Raw genomic sequence first — 24,764 nt, 5'->3', positions numbered from 1 at the left:
AAAAAAAAGATATTTTTAATATTGTTGTTGGATGATAATTATTTGTAATCAAAGTGGATTGATTTGATTTTAAGAGGAATGATTGAATGAATGTTGATTTTTTGATTCCATTACAAATATTTAATTAGTTTAATTAGTTCAATTCGATTGTAAGATGAGGGTGATTACTAAGATTGCCAAGAACATTACTATTATTAAAATATGCTCTTTGCAGAGAGTAAGCATTTTGTTTGAGAGTAGGCCACGCTTGTCTGTCTGACTCGAGTGTTTCTGGTGTGTGTTGCCATGGTGTGACTTCTTTGAGTTGCCGCTAGACTTATTGTTGGACTTCTTCTTCTTGGCGGACGATGGTGTTTGCGATTGATTTGATTTTCTGGGTGTTTGATGGTGACGCTTCGAGAGCGATCCATTCGATGATTTTCCAAAAGTCGACTGGCCATTGTCCGACAGTGTCGAGTCACACGATGCCTGAGTGGAGTCTGCATCTTCAGTCTCACTAGTGGTGCTTTCGAGTGAGTCATCTGCCAATGTACTTGGTGTGAATTCTTCAAAGGAAGATGATTCTTTCAAAAGTTGTTGTTGTTCAGGATTATTATTATTATTATTATTACTATTATCACTAATAATAGTAGTAGTAGTTGTATTATTGACTATTATTGGTTGTTGTTGTTCTTCTGTGACAACTGATGGAGTGGTGGTTGTGGTGTTGATTGATGACGATGAAGAAGTAGAAGAAACAACTTGATCTTTCTTTAACTCTTCCTCCTCGACTTTAACTTTAACTTGTACTTGTACTTTTGCATTGGGTTTAATGATATCTACATCTTCTAATTTAACAACATTATTATTATTATTATTATTATTATTATTATTTTCTACTATTTCTACATCTTTTTGGTGTTTTTGTTGCTCTTTGATCACTTCAGTGAGCTTCTCAGTCAAAGAAATAACAACTGGCTCCTGCTCGACAACTTTAACAACGTCTTCAACAGTGTTGGTGTTTTGGTTCAATGACTCACTCTCTGACTCTGACGATGACAAAGATGATCTTTCATTCGAACTATGACCATTGCTATGATTGTTATTCCTATTTCTATATCTATTGGAACTGTTAAGATCATTACTGCTGTTGTAAGGGCTACCATTACCATTATTATTATTATTATTATTATTATATCTATTGTTTCTTTTGTTATTTGGTGTAGAAATTGATTTCGGATGATAATTGCCATTGTTATTGTTATGATTATTATTATTATTGTTATGAGTATTATATCCATTGTAAGAGGACGAAAGTGAATGATGATGTTGATGCTGATGTTGTTGTTGTTGTTGTTGTGAAGGTGTTATTGGTGTTGGTATTAAAGATGAAGAATTTGAATCTACAAGAGAATGTTTAGATGATTTAAATGAATGTAAACCATTACCATTACCATTACTATTATTATTATTATTATTATTTATATATTGATGTTGTTGAGATTGTTTGGGTGAAGTTGGTGTATATTGAATGTTTGATGCCGATTGACTCTTTTTTTGAAGGAAATTATCTTTTGATTTTTGTTGTCTATTGTTGTTGTTATTATTGTTGTTTGTCAAAAGACTGTTACTACTACCATTCATATTAATATTACTACTACTATTATATAATTGTGGTGACGATCTGAATTGATTGATGTGGTTACCACTGGTATTGTTGTTATTATTATTATTGAATTCCTCAAGTTCAAATTTAGGCGAGGTTGGATCCTTCTTTGGTGTTACTTGTGGTGATGCTGGTTGTTTGTGTGACTGATATCTAAATATTTTATTGAGAACGAAATTCGATAGTTCCGACGAGGTCTTATCGATGATCTCTTGGTTCTCACCCGATCGATTCCAAACACTTATGATGTGTCTGCTTGATCTTACATTCAATACAAATCCACACTTTAAGAATAAATCATTCATTAGTTAGTTAATCAACTATTTCAAAACTAGTATTCAATAATAAACTTACAACATCATTTGAATACTCTAGTTGTTCACCGATTAGAGTTAGTATAGTTCTCATTACGATGGTACTCGATTGATCCTTGTGGCAGAGTAATGTCCATTTGCCACCGTTCTGATTGGCAGGATCCTCCCACATTGGTGTGATTCCACTTTTGAACAAACGAAGATTTGCATTCATAGGCAGTTGTGAAACATCCAGCAAATTATTCCAATAACTCCAAAATCCCTATAATTAAGTAATTGATTGAATGAATGTTAGACTTATACAAGTTGATCAAAGATTTGATATTAATAATTATAGCAACTTACTTGAACTGTATTAAAAGATCCAAGATTCTTTACATAAGATTGATAGTTTTCACAAGACGATCCTTTTGGCGCACCTTCATCATAATAAAAAACCCATTCACATTCCAAAAAGAATTTCTTCACGTGCCGGTTGCACTTTGTTGTCGTTACTGTTTTCCTCCTTGACGACTACCGCCAGCTCACTTGTGTTTTGCAGAGTTTCTTCTTCTTGTTGTTGTTCTTCTTCTTTTGTTGTGCAAACCTCCACTTCACTGCCACTGTTTTCTTTTTCTATTTCTTCTTTGATTTCATTTTCAGATTCATAGTTCCCATATTCATCTAAACTTTCTTCATCTTCATCTTCTTCCTCTTCCTCTTCTTCCTCTACCTCTTGATAGTTGATAACTTTTTTCAATTCGTGAAGATCATCTGGATGAATATCATCTTCTTCCTCTTCTTCATGATCATCATCAGTATTGTCGTTGTAGTCATTTTCTAAGATTTCATCGTTTTCATCTGATTCCCCCTCTTCTTCTTCTTCTTGTTGTTCTTCTTCCTCCTCTTCATGTTGTTGCTGTTCATGTCCATTCACATGTTCATGTTCTTCTACTTCCTCCTCATGAACGATATCATCTTCACTCAAATCTGAAAAGGAATTATTACTTTTTACACTGCTACTGTTGCTTGATCCACAATGATGATTGTCATCGACATGATTATTACAGGTTTTCATTCTCTGCTGACTATAGTCACCTTCATAGTTGTAATAATTATTACAACTGTTTCTACTATTACTATTAAAGTCGGTGGTGTTGTTGATGCTGTTTGGTGGTGGTGGTCCCACTTTATAATATTTTCTAGATGATGTGATCTCTGGAAGACACGTTTCTACTTCTAAATTCATTATTATTTTTTATTCTTTGAAAAAATAATTTTTGATATATATATATATAATAATATGTAGAGGAATGAATGTTTTGTTTGAACGGAATTGAATGGAGAGGAATGAAATGAATTATAATTATAATTTAAAATGTAATTAATTTACCAACAAAAAAAAACCAACTAAACTAAACTAAAAGAAAGTATTAATTACAGTAATAATAATAAAGATGATGAGTGATAATATATAATTATAATGATAATGACTATAATAAATAGAAATGATTGGTTAGTATATTACTTTTTTTTAATGTTTTTTTCAAATTTAACAATAACAATTGGACTAGAAAGAACAAAAAAGAATAAGTTAAAGTTTTGTAACCTTTTAACTTTGATTTCTCAACTAATGAAAGATGAGTAATGGATAAATGAATGAAACAATAGATAAATTATTTTAGATGCAATAATTGTAAAAAAAGAAAGAAGATCAACTTTAAACAACAAATGGATTTGAAAAAGAAAAAAAAAAAGGTAAAGGTAAAGGGATTGTTGTTGTTGTTGTTGGGTATTTAATATATATTAAATAATAATTATAAAAAAGAATAATGATGATATAATATTGTTAATAATAAGAGCAATATTATATTAAATTTAAAGGTGTTATATTATTATTTTGGTAGGTGTTTGTTATTGTTGTTGTTGTTTGTTTTGTTGCTGTTGTTTTGGTTGCATTGTTGTAATCTCACTCTTTCCTTTATTTTTGTTTGACCTGCATATTTGCAAGTCTCATTACATTTCTTTTATAAAAACAATTAAAACTAACTCAACACACTAAATAGAATAGATATAGTGTTTGCACACACACAAACCCAAACACACACAAATATAAATATAAATACAAAAACACACACAAACACAACTAATGGGTAAGTGTTGTTGTTGTTGCTCAGTTATTTGCCCTATTGAATTCAATAACTAAATTAAACAACAACCATTTTCTTTTTTTTTTTTGTTTTTTTTTTTTTTTGTTTCCTTCAATGACATAACACTTTTGAAATTGAATTTAACACACTCCAGGCAGCTACCACTACTGTTATTACAATGTTACGATAGCTATTGCTTCTCATCTCTCTTCAAATCTTTCAACATTTATGTTATTTCTCCATCATTTCAGTGTATTGCAAATGAATCGAAATGAAAATAAGTACAAACCCAAACACAGCAAATTTCAAAAAGAGACTCTTACACAAGATTAATTAATTTTGCTCTGATGATGATGATGATAATTTCTGCTTTGCTGCTATTGCTTGCATATAATATCGCTTCTGATGAAATGCTCGAACCCAATATTATTACTTGGTAATTTTTTAAAAAAATAAGTTATATTTGGATCTATAGCTGTTGTTGCTGTTGTTACCAATTAATTGTTGTTATTTTTTGAATGATTACTATAACTATTATTACTATAAATGTGTTTGTGTGTTTTGTGTGTGTGAGTCATTTTCTGTGTGTGTTGTGTGGGGTGAGTGACGATGATATATTAAATTTCAGATAGGATTCATTCAGATGAAATTAATTTATCACATGTAAATGATTTATATGTGCATACATTTAAAAATTTCATGTATGAGGAGTGGCGGTGTAGCGTAGTGTAGTGATTCGCAACTATTTTGGATAAATGTTCTATTCTTAATCTTACCTATTAGTAGTAGTAGAAATTTGCAGTATCAAATATGATTATTTATTATATTTTTCAAGTGTGTGCGTTGTGTTGTGGGGGTGAAAATGAAATGAAATGAAAATCGATGCAGGTATTGGTTTATATTAATAATATTTAAATATATTTATAAATAATTAATCTATGACCAATTGAATAATATGATATTATTGGGTTCAAAAAAAAAAAAAAAAAAAAAAAAAATTAAACAAAATTATGAAAAAAAAAAAAAAAAGCTTTGAAAGGAAAATTAAAATGAAAAAGTTTTTTTTCTGAATCAATTTTTAAAAATCTTTGAGGTTTTACTGAAAAAAAATTCTAATGATTGGTTGAAAAAAAGACTGAAAAAAATGTAGATTTATTTATCTTGCTGACACTGCAACACTAATGAATGATTAAAAAATATATTTATATATTAAAATTTTGATTGATAATAAAAAAAAAAAAAAAACTATAATTGTTTTTTTTTTTTTAAGATATATATGATAGAATTTATTGAAAATACTATATATATATATTGACAATATGGATTGGATTATAATATCAATAATACTCTAACTTCACTGGTAAAATAAATATTAAAAATAAATTTATTATTATTGAAAAAAATGATAATCATAGTTTGAGTTTGATTGGAAAGGGTGACGACGCAGTAACCACCAAAAAGATGTTTATTTTTATTTTTTCACTCAAAAAGACTTGATGTGGTGATTCTCAAAAAAAGAGGAACTGGAACAAAGATACCCCTTTTTGTTTTTTTTTTTTCTTTATTATAAACATCTTTTTTGTATTATTTGATTGATTTTTATTAAATTGTAATGTTATTGCCTCAGTTCCCTCTCTTTCATTTCCTTGTGATTTATCACAGAAAACACTGTTTTTGTAATTTAATAAACGTGTAATACTATGAAAAACAAACTATTCACCATTTTTTCACTCCGATCGTCACACAAGGAGTTAGATAGATCACCAAAACACAGTTTTGTTCAGATCAAAAAAAAAAAAAAAAACCAATATGATAGAAATTGTTTAAACTTTTTTTACTATCTAAATATATCTTTAAAGTGAGTCATACCAACAAACATCATTATTAATGAAGTGATCGTCTAGATCAACTTCATCAATTTGACATTGTTAATATACTCAATCTATCTCTTCTCGCTCTCTTTACTCTACTTTTTTATTTTATTTTACATTTTATAATCGATTGTATTGTTAAAACAATCGTATTTTCTAAAGTTTTGTTTGCTTGTTAGTGAAACATTTGATTTGTTGATAAATATTACACACCAATTGGATGTGTTGGTGATTTCGAAATTGAATGTTGATTCGATTGAACTAATAACTTTCAATGTGTTTTGCATTTGCATGTTGTAGATGTCTACTCTTCCCATAATCGATGACGTCGAAAGAGTTGAATGGGTGAATGTCATTGTGGTAGGTGTTGAAGAAGCACTAATTCTTCTTCTTCTTTCATTACCATAGTACTAAGAAAAATGTTATTGAAAAACAACCAATTACAACAAATAGTCACTAAAACCTGTTATCTATCTATCTATACTTCAAGATTCTATTTCTATCTGAGGAGCTAGTGGTTGTAGTTGTAGTAGACTTAAAAGTAATTGAATTAATTGTCATTGGATTGATTGATTATCGGTTAAGTTGGTCGATTGCTTTGTCGGTTGAATTGGTTGGACTCGAATAATGTGCACATTTTTATAATAATAATTATAATAATAATAAATAATTTTTAAAAAAAGTTAACTAAAAACTATAGATTTTTAGGTAACTAACTAAATCGGTCGTATTCTATGTTATATATCTAATCTAATATATATAAGTATAATATATAAAAATAAATAGTATGTTTGTTTTTTAGATATCAAAAATATAGGCAGCACCACCATGATTCATATTGTCGAGTCCTGCCAATTCGGTATCGACATCAACTCTAAACCAATGGAAATACTTCATCACCATAAAGAAGACGGCGGACACAACGATCGCCCACATTGTCGCCATAGCAACACCAACCAGTTGCACCCACAACAACTCTATTCCACCTCCATAGAAAATTCCACCATCTCTACCGTGCGATGCGAAAAATGCAACACTAATCACACTCCAGGCACCTCCAAACAAATGGACGGAAGTCGCTTCCACCGGGTCATCTATTCTCGCCACATTCAACAATATCCAAGATGATGAATAATAAATAATTCCACCAACAACTAAGTTTTAAGCAAGAGGTTAATTAGTTTGTTTGTTTGTTTTCTCATATATTATTAAATTATTAGGTAAGTTACTTACAACCAACAATTATACCAGCCCATGGTTCAATATATGCACATCCGGCAGTGGAAGATACCAGTCCGGCAACTAGTCCGTTGATTCCTTTGACTAGATCGTATTGGCCAGTGAAAAGACGTCCCATTGCCAGGACTGTGAGGAGTCCGGTCGATCCAGAGAGTGTGGCGACAATGGAAACTCGGGACAATGGCAGTGCGGTGGTCATTGAGATGGAGGCGCCACTGGTGTAGCCGTACCACGAGTACCACAGGATCATCGCGCCAAGCGAGACCAACACCACGTTGTGTCCGGGCAACGATTTCGGTCTGCCGTTGTCGTGGTCGAACCGACCGATGCGCGGACCCAACAGGAAACTTCCGCATGCGCCACACGCACCGGCGACAATATGCACGACGGCGCCACCGGCAAAGTCCGCTATTCCCAGGCCTGCCAGCCAGCCGTTGCCCGACGACCAAATCCAGTGTGCCACCACCGGGTAGATCAGCGTGGTCTGGAGCAGCGAGAACAGCACGTAGCAAGGCATCTGTGTGCGCTCTGCCATGGCGCCCGTTGCAATGGTGGTGGCGGTCGCAGCGTACGCCCATTGTATCAGCCAGTACGAGTAGTTTGTGAAATCACGCAAAAAGAAACTGCCAAACCCGATGAATCCATTCGACCAATCCGGTCCAAACGCAAAAGCATGTCCAAAGCAATAGAATCCTATCGCTCCTATCGCTGTATTTATCAGGTTTTTCAACAAAATCGATTTTGTATTCTTTGCTCTAACCATACCAGCTTCTATCATTCCGAAACCAGCTTGTAAAACTATAATAAATAACAATCAACCATTATCATTAGTAACTGGTTGTAACTAATCTGATTGATATAGATATACATACAAAAAACAAGATTAGCTGCATCAAGAACCCAACTGGCACCTATTATACTCTCATCTATTGAACTTGATCCCATATTTGATGAGGATGATGATAAACTATTTGGTTCCGCCATCTTCTACTCTATATTTATATATCTTTATCACTACTTCTATACTTCTATCCTTCTATCTATCTATCTTCTCTATCTCTAACTTTTCTTATATATATATTATCTTATCTAATATCTATTCTATCTATTGATTATTATTATTATTACTAAAAAAAAAGGTTTAAATTATTGTTATAAAGTTTGTCATTATATTTGTTTTAACTATTGATCAATCTATGTAATTATAATCTGGTGTTACTTTTATTACTAATATTGAATTTAGTTAAGTTATCAATGTTCTTGTATCTATGTATTTTAAATTTAATAAATAAATATATTAATTAAGTAGTAATTGGTTGAATTGACAAAAGAAAAGTGTTTTAGATGTTTTAGATGTGTTAGTTAGTTGGTTGTTATTATTGTTGTTGATGTGTTTATTATTTTTTTTGATTTGTTTTGAAACTTTTAAATTAAATTTCAAATTTATAAAATAAAGTTGATTTTTTTGTGTTTTTTGATATAAGGTAACACAGATTTAATTAATTATAAATATTTGATAAGAAATATTATATATTTTGATTTATTTTTGTTATTATTGTTATTATTTAAAACAAAATAAATTTATTTGTTTTAATTTTTATGGTGATGTTGATGAGCTTGTCAAAAAAAAAAAAATTGGTGTGAAAAAAAAAACAAAATATTATCTTTTAATAAAAAACAAAATAAGAAATCGAAATAATTTTGGGGTGGATAGAGTCTCATTGATCGACTGATCACAGCCAAAATCAAATTGGGGTTTGCAATAAAAACAATAAGAAATCGAAACAGTTTTGGGGTGGACACAGTCTCATTGATTTTTACAAAAAAAAAAGATATCAAATAAAAAAAAACCTCAAAAGAAATCAAATTTTTGGTGTTGGGCTCATATCAACTCTAATTTGAGGATCTATCAATATGGTTTTTATTTTTTATGATTTTTGTGAAGATCTTCATCATTAAACGTTAACAGATAATGGATATGCACCATACAAACAACTTGTAAATTATTTGATAATTCTAGAAGATTTAATCTAAACTTTGGATATCCATATTTTTAATAATAACGTTTTTGTTATAAATAATTTTTGAAATATTAAAAAAATATATATTTTAAATAATAACATATACATTAAATATTAATTGTTAAAAGTATCAAATTTTATTTAATTTTCTTTTGTATTATAATTGGTAGCAAAATATAGGTGCACAAAACATTGATTGTCATTTTTTTTTTATCGTTTCGTTTTTGCTAATTTTTTGTATTTTTTTGTTTTTTTTTTTTTAATTTTTTGATTTATCTAAAAAACAAAGTTTGAATAGATTAATAACGCTTAGTATATATTTATATAGATTATCAAAATGGTATGTGTTCATTGAATTATGTTTGCTTTTAAAATAGAAATGTTAATATTTGTGTATGTTTTATTTTTTAATTAGGCAAAGAAAAATAGTAAAATTTTGAGAAGAAGAGAACACGCTTATGATCTTATCAGAGAGAAGGAAGCAATGGAGAGACGTAACAAGAGATTGGAAAGCAAACAAAACAAGAGAAAGATGGAAGAAGAACAAGAAAAGTTGCAACAAAAGATGGAGGTTGATGAAGTAACCGTTGAAGGAAACAGAAGAGGTGGAAAGAAAATGAGAAAATCATCTGATGAATAAAGGTACCTGATATATAGCAAGATAGATAGATAACAATAACAATAACAACAACAACAATGATATAAGTAATATCAACAACAACAAAAAAAAAACAATTTAAAATTTTCACATCAATTACACAAATCGATTCATAAATCAATAGTATAAAATCGATAGGTAGATAGACAAATCGATTGATTGATTGATCGATCGATCAATCGATCTATCTATAATGTAATTGTAAATAAAGTTAAAAGTTAAAAGTTAATTATATATATATATATAATAGTCAATGATTTAAATCATTAATCATCTTTTATTGCACCGTTTGCCAATGACAGATATTCTCTAACCTTTTGTTGGTCTATCAGTGTTTGATTATCCCAGTCATCTATGATCTTTGAAAGTTCTTCTTGATTCGTATAATTTATTTTCTTTATTAGTTCATCTTTTCTTAAGAATCTTGATAAATATTTATAAGGAATTAATATTAATATGTAAAAAAGTAATTAAGCAGAAAGTAATAAAGTAACATACTCTTGTTTAAAACTATGTATTATATAATGTATCCATTGATACAAATTTGAAAGTGGATGATCGGATGGTGTACCGCTATTGAAATCAAGTTGTTTGGTGTATTTGGTATCGAGTAGAATTGGTGTCTCTATGTACTTGTTGTAGTGCTGTCGGAATTCAAAGGCGAGCGATGTCATCTTTTCGATTATCTTTCGTTTGCTTTCGTTGTATCTCAAGAGTGATCGCATTAGCTCTTCGATTCTCTGACAGTGTCTTAGTTTAAGTTCATTCATTATCACTTGATTAATAGGTTGTTGTTGTTTGTTCATTAACATTTCATTGATGATTTGTTCATCATCACCATCACCATCACCATGTCGATGTTGCTGTTGCTGTTGCTTATTCACAGCAGGGAAATGAGAGAACTGTAATGTATTTAAATGACGATTCTGAAGATTTTCGTTGTTCATTATCAGCTGCAAACGATCGACACACACCGCCACACTATTGAGTGCAGTCGCTTGATTCCCATCGTAACCATTCCACAAAGCTATCGACTGCGATAGCTGATCGAACACACTTTGATAGTATTTATAACACGATAGAATTGAAATGTCACCACCACCACTATTACCACCACCACCATCTTTTTTCGTAGGTGATAATACTGTATTTTTAACACTATTATTTATATTTACATCATCTTTATTACTATTGCTATTGCTATTACTATAGTTATTTTCATTATTGCTATTATTTACATTGATAAACCAAGGTATATAGTTATTACTACTATCACTATCCTTCATTATGTTTATTTTGAAAATTTGAATGTATTTTTTCAATGAGTAGTGTTTGTCTCGTATTAATGTTTGACTGAGTAACTCAGTAAAATAACCACATTCAAATCGATGGTTTGTTAATATAATTATTAGTTGAATGTGATTGATAATCGAAATTTTATTATTTTTCACCACTAGCACAACAATCCATTTCACTGTGTTATTATACCTTACAATTTTTCATTCACCATTTGATGTAATCTTGTGTTTTCACATCTACTCTTACAACTTTTAAAACAAAACTACTCAAAACATAATACAAAAAAGAATTTATCACTTTAACAAAAAAAAAATAAATAACTAACCGCGATAAGATCAAAGATGATTTTCCAATAGGAAGTTGGTTGAACTAACATGATCAACATCAACAAATAAAATAAAAGGTTAAAACAAAACAAAATAAAATAAAAAGAAAAGAAAAGAAAAGTAAAAAAAGTAAAAGAAGAAACAAAGAATATAAATAAATATATAAATAAATAATGTTTTAATTTTTATTTAAATTTAATAATAGAAATAAAAAAAAAATGATAAAATATTTTAAAATAATAATATTCATAGTTTATATTTATACATTCCAATTAACATTTGGACAAATGGGAAAACCACCAAATCCCTATACCGATCGAATAATGATAACTGGGTACAATAAAATAGGTCCAAATGGAGGAATATTAACAGTATTTGGAAATGGTTTTCCAAACGATTTAGGAAATGTACATATAAAAGTTGGAAATACTCAATGCAATGATGTTCATCTCATTGGATCCAACAGTGTTGTTTGTACCCTCGATAGTCCAGATAGTGGAGTTGACCTGTCACAGAGATTCGATCTATCGGTGACAACCGTCATCGATGAAGATAGTAAACCATCGAAATATCCATTTTACTATGATTGGCCAATCATTGAATCGGTAGATACAACCAATATCTATTTCGATCAACAAAATATCGTTGCAATCAATGGTAGTAATTTCAAAGAGAATATGGCTGTCAATTTCGAGTTTATAGAATATGACAATGTTTCTATAGGTTGTAACGATATAATACTAGTGAATTACACTTATTTAACTTGCCAATTATACATACCAACCTATCTTTTTCAAAATGATACCAATGGTGACAATGGCCAACTTTTATTCATTGTTACAGATTCATTAATTTCAGTCAATGTCAGTAATATGGTTGTTCCTTTCAACCAAACTCTTATAATACAAAATTCATCAAATCAAAATAATAATAATAATAATTTTAATCATAATCATAACAATCGTAATCATAAACATAAACATAAAAATAATCATAAAGGATCAAACAATCAAAATAACAACAATAATGATGATAATGATAGTGAAGATAATTATGATAGTGATATTGATGACAATAATAATAACAACAATGAAAATAGAAAGATTCAACAACTATATGATGATGATGAACATGATAATGATCACATAGATAGTTATGAACATTTAGAATCATTCGATAGGTATTGGAGGATACCATTAGTAGTTATATCAGTACTAATTGGTATATTAACAATATCAATGTTGGTTATATATTCAAGGAAATTATTAAAAAAGAACCAATTTTAGGTTACTTTTAATATCTATTAATAAATATATAATGTATTGTATTATGAACACTTAATTTGAACAAACACTTTTTTTTTTAATATTCGAATCGATATTTTTAAAACACTATACTTGACTTCATTATAGCAGTTGTTACAATTATTTGTTGAATATATTCCATCAAATTTCTTGATGATGATGTATGTTTTCCAATCTGTATTATTTCTAACTTACAACTATCCTTTTATCTCTATCTTTCTATTTAACCACTATTAAATATGTTTGTTGTTTTAATATTTTAAATATGATATCAATATGGGTTGATACATATAGTAATTCAACACCACCACCAACACCCATTGTTGAAGAGAACATCTTTAAAGTGTAGTGTCAACACAAATTGGAACATAACTTTTTAAACAACCACACTTCCACCACTACCACCCACTTTGGGTATAATAAAAAAATTCATTCTATATATATTATTACAGCTATGTATTAAGAAATGAATAAGTTAGAAGTGAAGTGAAGTGAAGTGAAGTGAGGTGAGGTGTCATCTATATTCTTTATAAAATTGTTTGAAAATGACAGGTGAACTGAAATAACACAATTAAATGATTGATAATTAATTAAATAAATAAATAAAATAATAATGTAATATTTACTATAAATACTATTGAAGATAGATACTTAGAGTATCATTTAATATTTATTACAAACATATATATATTTTACTTTTCACAAAAAAAAAATAAATTATGAATAGTTATAAATACTTATTTATAATATTATTATTTAAATTTTTAATTGTAATCATTCAATGTCAACCAACTATTGAATGTCAAGGTGATTATCAATGTGGTGTTCAGCCACAAGCTCTATGCTACAAGGGTTTGAATATATTGCCTGGAATCGGTCTTGATGAAACCAATCAGAGAGTGGTGATCGTCGGTAAGTTCAATGGAAGTTCCAATGCACCGTCGAACGTCAACAACGTTATTACTGTGCCGTTTGGAGGTGGTAAACCATCGATTCTCTTCCCAATCACTACGGATTTGTCTGGCGGACCTGGATACAGCATGGTGCTCGGACTGTATGGATATCTACGTCAGACAAACACTCCATACATCCACAACAGCCAGAGAGCAGCACCGGTAGTCGGACCGTACCACGGTGGTGACACCTCCATTCCCAACGTCTGGTATATTCGTGGTTACAATCTCGGTCTCTACTTTGACGAGGTGAACAAGCGAACTTTCTACTGCGACTGGAATCTGCATCGCGTTTCCAACATCCCAAAGACGGTCGATGAGAAGAACGCCGGCGACACCATCATGTTGGACGGATCCTACCAGAACAATCGTTGTAACTTCCTCGGTCTAAAAGACACCAATCTGCTCTACGTAGTGCAAGTCGACTACGCCAACACCGTTGTTACAAACATCTCCAAGATTCCCGTCGGTTGTAACAATTGTTCATTGTCCGAATTGAAATTTGTACTCTCGGTGCCGGTCGAAGCAGGTTCCTTTGTGATGAGCAACACCCATTTCTACCTGGGAATGAAACCTACTTGGTCATCGAACACCAGCAGTGGAATCATGCAGATTCCAATCAATGGCGGTCCATCAAAGATGTTGACAAACGATCCTGTTGTCAGCATGGCACTGGATTCCGCCAACACCCGTATCTTCTACACAACGACCAACAACGAAGTGAAATCGGTCGGACCGTTGGGTTCATCGACACCGGCAGTCAGTGTGTTGTACCAGTCGGCAGCGTCACCTCTCAATCGATGTGCATGCGCTCCAGGCTTTACAGGTGACCAATGTCAAACGTGTTACAACGGTAAAGTACGATACTTGAGCAACGGCACACCCCAGTGCGTAGCTCTACTCGCAGATGGTCGTCCTTCGAATTGCATCTTTGATTACGAATGCGGTAATGTCCCAATGGCTTATTGCGATGGTATATGTGCATGTAGAACTAATTTTACCGGTAGTAAATGTGAAATATGTTCGAGCGGCAACATTGTTTGGGATTATGGATTTCCAACTTGTGTTTTATAAATTAATTATTACTAAAATTATACAAATTACATAATAATTTTTTATATTAAAGGTTTTTATAATTAAACAAACTTTTTTTTACTTCGATATTAATACCATTTTTTTTGTTTAAAAAAAAATGACCATTTTTTTAAAATAAAAGTGAGAAATCTGTTGTATATGAACCTGATAGCTGGGTAATACCTAATTAATAATTATGATGATTACATTATGAATAAGATAAAAATTTGATACCAACAAAATTCGAATATTAGGTAATTATAGAATCTCAATTTCGTAGATGGAAAAAATTCAAATATCATAAATATAAATTAAAATTATTAATACAATAAAAAAAATATTATTTTATTATTTATCTACTTGTTTCTTGATTAACAATGGTAAAAGTGTAAATCTTTTAAACTTTTTTGCAGCTTTAACTCCAATTTTGGAACAACCTTCTGTTCTATTCTTAAGCAACCATTTAGCAGTTTTTGTATGTCCATGTATCACTGCCAAGTCTACAGCAGCAGGAGAACAACCTTCTGTTCTATTTTCATGAAGCCACTTTACAACTTTTAAATGATTTCCAGATGCTGCATTATCCATGCATGATGTTGAACAACCTTCTGTTCTGTTATTATGAAACCAAAGAATCAATTCTAAATCGCCTGTGGATCCAGCACAATCCATTGCTTGTCGAGTACATGTTTCATTTGTATTCTCATGGAACCATTTCACAATTTGGAAATTCTTGCCAAAAGCTGCAGAATCAATTGCTGAACCTTCATGTTGTTGAGTCTGATTTGAATAAACCCATTTGACAGTTTCCAAATCACCATCAGCTGTAACATTTCCCAAACAGTGGATTGAGAATCCTTCAGATCTGTTTTCAAATAACCATTTAGCCAACTTCATATCTTTTCTACTTAACGCACCATCCAATGCAAGAGTAGTACAACCTTCTGTTCGATTCTCGTGTAGCCACTTTACCACCTCAGTTCTACCGTTTAAAGCTGCTAAGTCCATCGCTTGTTTCGAACAAATCTCTGTCGAATTCTCCAAAAAGAATTTAACTAATTCTAAATATCCATTCTGTGCTGCCTCTTCCAATGCCATCTCTAATAATTCTTCATTACGATTCGAATTCAACCATCGCAAAATATTGTAATGTCCTCTTCTAATAGCCATACCCATTGAATAACTTATAGACTCTTCAGTTCGATTTTTTTTAAACCATTCAATAATTTGAATATTGCCACTCTCTATAGCATAACCCATTCCATCTTCTGAACATCCCTCAGTTCTGTTCTTGTTTAAATAATTTACAATATCGATCTTACCAGCCGAAAGTGCACAATCCATAGCATCAGTGGTACATCCATCGATTTCGTTTCTGTGCAACCATTTAATTGTATCTAAAGTTCCGTAAATAGCAGCTTTAGTGTAAAGATTATCATGATATGAAGATGGATATTTTTCTTTTTTCACTTTCTTAAGATAATCCAAGATATGAATATGATTTCCACGGATTGCTTGGAAATACATTGAATTGTTTTTTCTATCTTTTTTTCTGTGCTTTGCCAACCATTCTATCATGTCCAATCGTCCAGCGAAAGCTGCAAAATCAAAGACTCTATGTGATTTGTAGAATGATATTGGCGGTACTTTGGAAGAGAAATACTTTAACAATTCGATATCTCCACTAAATACAGATTGAAGCATGGCATTTGCATAGTTGAATTGATCTTTAATATCATCTAAACTCTCGAGATATTGAATGATATCCATCTTTCCGAAATTTGCAGCAACCTGCAAAAGATCCTCTCTCACATCATCGTCACTGTCACAATCATCCACCGGAAAGCATAACAATTCTCTTTTGATCTTTAAATCTTCAACGAAATACTTTAATATATCTAAACTACCTGCTGTAACTGCGTTTTTTAGAATAAAAAAGATCGAAACATCCTTGATTGTATTGATCGGATTTGATTGAAGATATTGTTTTAAAAGTTGTAGATATCCATTGCCTGCCATCACCTTTGGATTCGTAATTAACTCATCCCATTTATATCTTTTCTCTGGTATAGTTTTACTAGAATAAGATGTAACATTTCTAAAAATACATTTATTTAAAACAAAATTATTAAAAATAGATAACAATAGAGATTTATCCATTTGTGTTGTTGTTTTTACTAAACTTCATAAATTATTAATGCTTAAGATCAATTTTATATTAAAAAGGTAAAAAAAATGGACATTCCTAAAAACAGAAATTTTAAAGAAAAAAAAATTATTTTAAAAACAAGCTTTGAATAAAATAAATAAAAAAATAAAAAGATCTATCCTATAATTAGGCATAGAACTCATATTAATTAATACTATATTCTTTTTATCTTTGTTGAATATTATCAATTGCTTCAACTAAGTCTTTGTTTGCTACTTTCACTGTGGTGTGTAGCCTAGTTACTTGATGGAGTAGAAATTTGCTCATCATCTTATTAAACTTGGCGTGGTAACGTTGTTTGGGAGAGAAACGTCCTTTTGAAAAAAATAATAAAATAAATTTACACAGTTTTTATTCATTAAATTTATCATATTATTCTCTCTCTTTAGTTTCAAAGAATTCTAATGTAAATTGTTTGTACTACTATTAATTATTTGTTTATCAAAAATTTTTGGCTTTTGCCAACTGAAACCAGATTTAGGGTGTGATTTTATTTAATTTAATTATTTTTAGGGGGTTTGTTGTGATTCCAAAAAGGATAGTGGGGGTGATTTTGTTTTTTATGCAAACAAATTTTGAGCGTGACATTTAAATTAAATGAAAATAAATTGTGTGCATTTATTATCATAAATAATTATTACAAGTCTGTTTATTTTTTTTTATTTTTTTATATTTTTATCAATTTAATTAATACAATATAAACTGTAAATTAAATAACTTTTTTTTTTGTTTTTTGCATTAGTTTTACTATTTTTTTATTTAATTAAATTAGTGATTCATTCATTCATTATTGAAATTTAATAATCTATCTATCTATTTATCTATCTATATAAATTTATTGTAAACATTTTAATTTTTGTAAATATATATCATTAATATTCTTATTCTTATTCTTTGAAATATTTTTTTTTTTATATGTCTGAACCAATAGCAACATCACCTACAACTACAACTACTACAACTTCAACATCGAATACAAGTAATAATAATAATAATAATAATACAACAATGATTCCAAATAAAGTATCTCCATCATTGAATGGATCACAACAACAACAGCAACAAAAAGGAAGTGATTCGCCAACACAACAAACAGCACAACCAGAGATTTTCAGTGTTAAAACTGTGATGTTCAATGAAAAAAAGAGAAATATCGTCACACAAAAGCAAAACGGTCCATGTCCGTTGATTGCAATTATTAATATTCTATCATTAAGAGGTTGTGTTGATTTACCTGAAATTCCAATTACATATGACGATTTAGTTACAAGAATAGGTTCTTATCTTTTAGAGAATACTCCACAAGTATGTTAATCATAATAAATTATCAAATTCCATATAATCATTATTAACTAATACTCGTTTTTCTATTATAATTATTTAGTTTAAAGATGGAGAATCACAAGTAGATCATGAAATAAAGATGAATCATTCAATGAATATTCTACCATCATTAGTTAATGGATTGATATTAGATATAAGATTTACAGGGTATCGTATCTATAGTATATTAAAACAACTTGGTACTTATATATACTAATGTATTATATTTATATCTATGTTTTTAGTGTTAAAGATTTCGATACATCTTGTGATACTAATATATTCCAATTGTTAAATATCGATTTGGTACATGGATGGCTGGTGGATCCTCAGGATGTTGAATTGGTTTCGATCATCGGAGACAAGACCTATAATCAAATCATTGAGAAACTATATCTACATCAAAGTAAACAAGCGAATAACAACAACACCAATCATCCAGCAGCAGCAGCAACTCTATCCCCAAAGGAAGTTAAGGATATACCTTCATCACCTCCACCTCCTTATCCATCTTTAGACAACAATAACAACAATAGCAACAACAGTAAAAATGAAAGTAGTAATAATGATAATGATGATGAGGTTTACGATGAATTTGATCCTATTCCTAAGAAATCTAATTCACCTAAAACAACGACGACAACAACTACGACTACGACGACGACAACAACAACAACTTCTACTACTTCAACAACAGCAAACAATAACAATAGCAATAATAATAGTGATAAAGGAAAACAAGATGTTCATGGATTCCCAAAGGATATTTTAACAGAGGAAGATGATAGTTATTCGAGTGGACTTTCATCGGATGATATTGTAGTCGATATGAAGATAGCACAGTTCTTGAAGGATACATCGTCACAACTATCGTATCACGGACTGTATGAGCTACATTCTAATCTCAAGGAAGGTGAACTTTCTATACTTTTTAGAAACAATCATTTCGCAACTATCTACAAATCAGCTGGTTCTCTCTATCTCTTGATTACCGATGAAGGTTACATTCAAGAACCCGTTGTTTGGGAAAGATTATCACAAGTAACTATCTTTTATATTATAGTAATAATTCACTTACTTATTTACTTACTTACTTAACTTAACTTAACTTAACTTAACAATAACAATAGATAAATGGAGATTCAGAGTTTTTATTATCAGATTTCAAACCATACCAGAAAATAGATCCATATTCAAACTTTTCTAATTCTCCCAAGGTTGGAGATGCCACTGTTGTTCCCACAGAGTTTATGACTGATGAAGAATATGCTAAATATCTACAGGATCAAACTAATGCCAATCCAGATACAGAGTATGTATTAACAACGATTAAAATAATAACAAATTAGTTAGTTAGTTGATAATTTTATTAACATTGTTAATTTATTATAGTCGTGACTTTGCAGTTGCATTACAATTACAAAATCAAGAGAATCAAAGAGGTAAAAAGCGTTCAAATAACAACAAGCAACATCAACAAAGAGATGACAAAGATAAAGGTGATAAGGAAAAGGATAAGAGTAAATGTAAATTACAATAATAATAATAATAATATCAATATATAAAGAAAAAAAAACCAACAAAAAAAGAGATAATCATTAGATTTAAATAAAATATGTATATAGAATTCAAAGAAGATTGGTTGTTGTACGTTGGTCATCGATTATTCGATGATTTAAAGTGATTTATTTATCTTTTATATCTGTTTCGTTTTGTTTTTGATTCTTAATTTACTTGTTTTGTTGTTGTCTATTTATGTGCAAGTAGAAGTCAAACGCATGCAGTCATTTCCTAAATAAAAGTTTTGATTCACAGGATCTTTAGTCAGAACTAAAGTTTGTTGAAATTGATGTGTAACCTGACCAGCCAATGTAACTTTGCCAGAAACTGTAATCATCATTGATGTAACTTGTTGATTTGTACCTATTTGAATGTTAAATTAATGTTAATAAACATCTTTTCAACCAACCAATTTCTGTTGTTATAATTGCTTTTGCTTTGATTAATCATCTTTCATTTTCATACCTAATATATATTGAGCGTCGTAACACTCTACTTTATGAACGGTTGGAGGTAATTCTCTATATAAACCTTCAATCTTTTCTAAACCTCTCAGTTCTGTACCATTCCACAAGACCATACTATTTTCTTTATATAATCTTAATAATTTCTAATTATAGTGATTTTTTTAGGTATCATTATAGTTATATGATTATTATTATTATTATTATTATTGTTAAACAATGTTAGTTGATTTACTTTTATTATTATTGTTATTATGATTATTAATTGTTATTATTATTATTGACTAGTTAGTGCTATTCATACCGATCTATCATTATCTAAAAAGTTGTAATAATTGTCCTTATTTATTTAAAAAGTTAGTTAATAATGAACTATTACAAATTTGATTTGTAACATATATATATATATATATATATATATATCAAACTATAAATATAATATCAATTCATATTATCATACCTTTACAAAAGCTTCAGCAGTTTGACTTGTTAAATAGACATTATCCATTTGCTTCTTAAAGTTGGCTTCTTCTTTATCTTTATCTTTTCCATTGGTTGAGGTTGTTGAAGTTATATTAAACATGGTTTGCTGTGTAGTTGTTATTATAAATTAAGTATATTATATATAAAATTACTAATGGGATATATATGTATAAAAAAAAAAAAGTATCGATTTTTTAAAAAAAAACAAAATAAAAAAAAATTAAAAATAATTCTTGCTATGCAACTCTGTCACCATCATAGCACTTATTCAACAACATACCAATCAAACTATTTTTTTTAAATTTGTTTTAGTTGTTTATTTTATTTTATTTTTTCATTATTGCAAGAATATGTAAAGTAAAGAAGAAAAGAAAGAAAGATGTTGTTAGATTCTCAAAGCAAATCACATTTTCTAAACTCAATTATATCACAATTGATAATGTGATTATTATAGACCATCAATACATTATTTTATGTGAAGAGTTGAACATCTATCTTAAGATATAAAGTTGTTGTTTATCTATTTTTTAAATTTGCATATTATTTTTCACGGATGATTTAAAAAAAAGGAAAGATAATGTAGATTATTTAGTAACTACAATACAATAGGATAATAATAATTATAATATAAATTATAACTCAAAAACTTTAGAAATACAAATTCAATAATATTATTTTTTATGTATCTTTTTATTTAATGATAATGGTTATAATATAAGAAATTAGTTTAACAAGTTAAAGAGGGCCTCTTCTTTACCATTTTCACAAGTTATTTCCTTTCAGGGTTGTAGAGATTTTACCTTTGCATGTTGTTTTGGTGGTTTTCATAAATACTAAAACTAAAAGTATTTTAAAATAGTAAATCCCTATAATAAGAAGATAAGTTGGTCATTTGACCACACACGAATGTTAACTAATATATTCAAATTTTTAACTAAATAATCGATATTTCATCAATCAATAACCAACAAAACATCAATATTTATTTTGATTTTAAAATCAAATTTCTCTCTCCTTCCCTTCACCTTGTTACCTAAAAAAGGATTAATTTTTATTGGTTTTAGCCAACCTGGTGAAAAATGTGTTTTTTTAGTTTGTTTGAAAAAAGACTCGAATATTGAAACAGGTGACCCTACCACCCCCACCACAATTCAATTCATTCAATGAAAAAAGTAAACATTTAATGTTGTTGTTCATTGAAAAATAAAAAAAAACTCAAAAACACACTGATACCTGATGAGGAAGGTAAGTTCACAAAATGCATAACAACAAATGGCCAAATGCTTTTTTGCAAATAAAAAGGTAGTAATAATTTAAATTCCGATTTTTATTTTTAACAATTAAATTTGTTTTCTTTTTGATTACCTAAATAATAATATTATCCCAAAGAAAGCTTTTAAAAAAGTTTAAAAACAAAGTCCGTATTTGTTATTCTTTTTTTGTTTTTAAATAAAAAATCTAAAATAATCTAAAAAACAATAAATATATAAGTAAAAAGAAAAAATATTATTAAAAAACAAATAAATAAATAATATTAATTCGGTTTTATAAAATAATTTATATATAAATCTATATATAATGTTTTTATTTCTAAAGTGTTCAAGTAAAAACACTTTTTTAATTTCTAAATATATTTATTCATTAAATTAAGATAACCTTAAAATAAAACAAAACAAAACAATTTAATTTAATTTAATAATTTAATAATTTTTGACTTTAATTGTAAATCTTCTATTTTGTAAGATTACATTATGTCAAATTTATAAATTAGATAACGACACACTCACACTCTACATTACAAAGTGATAAAACAATATAAATGAATAATATTTTAAAGCTATTTAATGGAATATCACTCCATCAACATCAAACAATAACACCACTTTTGGCACCGATTTTCAGGGTGTCTCCATCGACCACCTGTCACTCACTCTCAAACTATGACTATCATTTATCCAATCATAAAATAAATGATCTGTCATCGCCAACGCCAAAACCACATTACCAATTTTCGAAAACAACCACCACAATACCCATTTCTCAACACCAACAAAAACCACCATACCATTTCCAAACAGAAAAATATGACCCTTTTCATAAATTAGTTTTAAAACAGGGTTATCATACTTCATCCAATCCAAACCTTATTGGTTTGAGGACATCGAGCTCACACGCGAGGAATCAGGTAGATTCCTCGTGGGATGATCTACACGATTTCACCATTCTCAAGGAATGGAAATCGCCATTCAAACAACAAAATGGTCACCACCACACAATCAAAGAGGATATCCAACTACTTAGAGATATGAACAGTCAGTATCACCAGCCAAGACTCTTTACATTACCAATGAAGAAAGGTGAGGAGGCTCAAAATTGTGTGAAATTTGAAACACATAAATCCAATGTAATTAAAAAATTAACAAATCCATATTATTATAATTTATATCTAATCTAAATATTAATTCTTTAGTATTTAGTTGAATTAATTGAGGGTATTCTTCCAAAGGAAATAATTCAAGGCTCAAAAATATTAGTGAAAATGACAGAGTAAGATTATTATAGATCCTATTAATTTTCAAACTAAAACTAATTAATTTCAATTTAGATCATCATTTCCAAATATAATTTTCATTAATTTCTCGACAGCTGTAAAGGCATACCAAGCAGACCAATTTATGCAACAATGGAATGAATACACTCCACCAACCAACAAAATTAAATCTACTTTAATAAAGAAATCATTAGATCCACTTTATACAATAACCCATGATTCTATTGAATCTGTAAGTATATTATAACATTGAAAGGTTAAATAACAATTTATTAATATTTTGATATTTAATTTTAGTTACCAGAATATCCAGTTCCAAAGAATATAACCGTTATAACCAATGAGAAAGAGGTTGAGAGTAAAACAATCGAGTTATTACTTGATGGTGAAAAACCAATGGATATACAGTTATTAAGTAAAATTGAACTAGTAAGTAAATTATTACATGTTTTAATATTATTTATTAATAATATCTTATCTAATATTGCTTTAAAAAAGGGAATGGATTTCGATTGGTATCATAAGAATATTACATCCGATGAACAAACATTCTATGTTCTCACTCTTTGTAACGATGACAATTGTGTTGTCTATAATCTAGAGTCCATTGGATGTTTACCTCCGATCTTGGAGCAAATAATATCATCAAGGGTAAGTAAAAATATAATTAATATAATAATACAATTATCTTTTTAAATGATTTTATATTAATATATATAAATTATCTATAAATAGACAATTGTAAAAGTAGGTTACAATCATAAGATGGAATCAACAAAATTCGAGAAACAATTCAATGTCAAATTGAATGCCTATGACGATCTATCAAAGACACCGATTGTTATGAGAAGTAAACCTAAAACATTGAGATCGGTTGCGGGATTATTCTTAAAGCAAAAGGTAAATCAATCAATGATTGTTTAAACTAATTTAATATCAATCCAACAACTAAACTAAAATTTTAATATAAATAGATTCCAAAGAGTGAAGTTCATCGATACTCTACAAGTCTATCATCGCTTTTCACCGATAAAAAGATTCAGCACTACGCACAGAAGGCACATTGCGCCAAAACACTCTACTATGTGCTAGAGAGTGATAAAGTTGATTTCCAACTTAGATTCGAAGAGGGTGATCATCTTATTGACTACATTGAAGATGATTGACAAGCCTAAAAAATTGTAGATCCTGTATAGTCATCCAGTAGTTAGTTTTAAAAACTTTAATACTATCTTTACTTTGTATATAATAAATAATAAAAAAAAAAAAACAAAAATTAATTTTTGTATATATTTAAACTATAACTTATATCAATAAGTTATTCATTTAACTTAACTACAA

At 29.2% G+C, this 24,764-nt stretch overlaps 10 protein-coding genes across 10 annotated transcripts; 5 read left to right on the top strand and 5 right to left on the bottom strand.

Moving 5' to 3' along the window:
* Positions 1–138: 138 nt before the first annotated feature.
* Positions 139–6,252, bottom strand: PPL_01729 (eukaryotic translation initiation factor 4E; the record flags this gene model as incomplete). Its single annotated transcript, XM_020572732.1, has 11 exons — positions 139–188; positions 534–1,929; positions 2,000–2,221; positions 2,305–2,378; positions 2,488–3,177; positions 3,935–3,962; positions 4,266–4,296; positions 4,412–4,520; positions 4,775–4,830; positions 5,661–5,786; positions 6,077–6,252. The coding sequence occupies 11 exons, from the start codon at positions 6,250–6,252 to the stop codon at positions 139–141; spliced, it is 2,958 nt and encodes a 985-aa protein (XP_020436849.1).
* A 505-nt stretch (positions 6,253–6,757) lies between these two features.
* Positions 6,758–8,182, bottom strand: PPL_01728 (uncharacterized protein; the record flags this gene model as incomplete). Its single annotated transcript, XM_020572731.1, has 3 exons — positions 6,758–6,833; positions 7,831–7,996; positions 8,071–8,182. The coding sequence occupies 3 exons, from the start codon at positions 8,180–8,182 to the stop codon at positions 6,758–6,760; spliced, it is 354 nt and encodes a 117-aa protein (XP_020436848.1).
* A 1,374-nt stretch (positions 8,183–9,556) lies between these two features.
* Positions 9,557–9,859, top strand: PPL_01727 (uncharacterized protein; the record flags this gene model as incomplete). Its single annotated transcript, XM_020572730.1, has 2 exons — positions 9,557–9,559; positions 9,635–9,859. 2 exons carry the CDS (start codon positions 9,557–9,559, stop codon positions 9,857–9,859), a joined length of 228 nt encoding a protein of 75 aa, XP_020436847.1.
* Positions 9,860–10,143: 284 nt separating this feature from the next.
* On the bottom strand, positions 10,144–11,163 carry PPL_01726 (uncharacterized protein; the record flags this gene model as incomplete). The annotated part of the gene is made up of 2 exons (XM_020572729.1): positions 10,144–10,300; positions 10,376–11,163. 2 exons carry the CDS (start codon positions 11,161–11,163, stop codon positions 10,144–10,146), a joined length of 945 nt encoding a protein of 314 aa, XP_020436846.1.
* A 662-nt stretch (positions 11,164–11,825) lies between these two features.
* Positions 11,826–13,280, top strand: PPL_01725 (IPT/TIG domain-containing protein; the record flags this gene model as incomplete). Its single annotated transcript, XM_020572728.1, has 2 exons — positions 11,826–12,682; positions 13,259–13,280. 2 exons carry the CDS (start codon positions 11,826–11,828, stop codon positions 13,278–13,280), a joined length of 879 nt encoding a protein of 292 aa, XP_020436845.1.
* A 245-nt stretch (positions 13,281–13,525) lies between these two features.
* PPL_01724 (uncharacterized protein) lies at positions 13,526–14,899 on the top strand (the record flags this gene model as incomplete). Its single annotated transcript, XM_020572727.1, has 2 exons — positions 13,526–14,765; positions 14,886–14,899. The coding sequence occupies 2 exons, from the start codon at positions 13,526–13,528 to the stop codon at positions 14,897–14,899; spliced, it is 1,254 nt and encodes a 417-aa protein (XP_020436844.1).
* Positions 14,900–15,181: 282 nt separating this feature from the next.
* PPL_01723 (uncharacterized protein) lies at positions 15,182–16,993 on the bottom strand (the record flags this gene model as incomplete). The annotated part of the gene is made up of 1 exon (XM_020572726.1): positions 15,182–16,993. One exon carries the CDS (start codon positions 16,991–16,993, stop codon positions 15,182–15,184), a length of 1,812 nt encoding a protein of 603 aa, XP_020436843.1.
* A 964-nt stretch (positions 16,994–17,957) lies between these two features.
* On the top strand, positions 17,958–19,905 carry fam63B (MINDY family deubiquitinase; the record flags this gene model as incomplete). Its single annotated transcript, XM_020572725.1, has 5 exons — positions 17,958–18,347; positions 18,427–18,547; positions 18,619–19,406; positions 19,496–19,677; positions 19,758–19,905. 5 exons carry the CDS (start codon positions 17,958–17,960, stop codon positions 19,903–19,905), a joined length of 1,629 nt encoding a protein of 542 aa, XP_020436842.1.
* Positions 19,906–20,118: 213 nt separating this feature from the next.
* PPL_01721 (nuclear transport factor 2 family protein) lies at positions 20,119–20,972 on the bottom strand (the record flags this gene model as incomplete). Its single annotated transcript, XM_020572724.1, has 4 exons — positions 20,119–20,288; positions 20,391–20,535; positions 20,694–20,729; positions 20,850–20,972. The coding sequence occupies 4 exons, from the start codon at positions 20,970–20,972 to the stop codon at positions 20,119–20,121; spliced, it is 474 nt and encodes a 157-aa protein (XP_020436841.1).
* A 1,172-nt stretch (positions 20,973–22,144) lies between these two features.
* Positions 22,145–24,589, top strand: PPL_01720 (uncharacterized protein; the record flags this gene model as incomplete). The annotated part of the gene is made up of 8 exons (XM_020572723.1): positions 22,145–22,177; positions 22,989–23,276; positions 23,343–23,419; positions 23,478–23,655; positions 23,721–23,852; positions 23,922–24,074; positions 24,159–24,323; positions 24,398–24,589. 8 exons carry the CDS (start codon positions 22,145–22,147, stop codon positions 24,587–24,589), a joined length of 1,218 nt encoding a protein of 405 aa, XP_020436840.1.
* Between the last annotated feature and the right edge of the window lie 175 nt (positions 24,590–24,764).

Source organism: Heterostelium album, assembly GCF_000004825.1.
Source record: "Heterostelium album PN500 unplaced genomic scaffold PPL_scaffold2, whole genome shotgun sequence".
NCBI classification, from domain to species: domain Eukaryota; phylum Evosea; class Eumycetozoa; order Acytosteliales; family Acytosteliaceae; genus Heterostelium; species Heterostelium album.
Note: the sequence above shows the minus strand (reverse complement) of the source record. Positions and strands in the feature narration are given on the sequence as shown.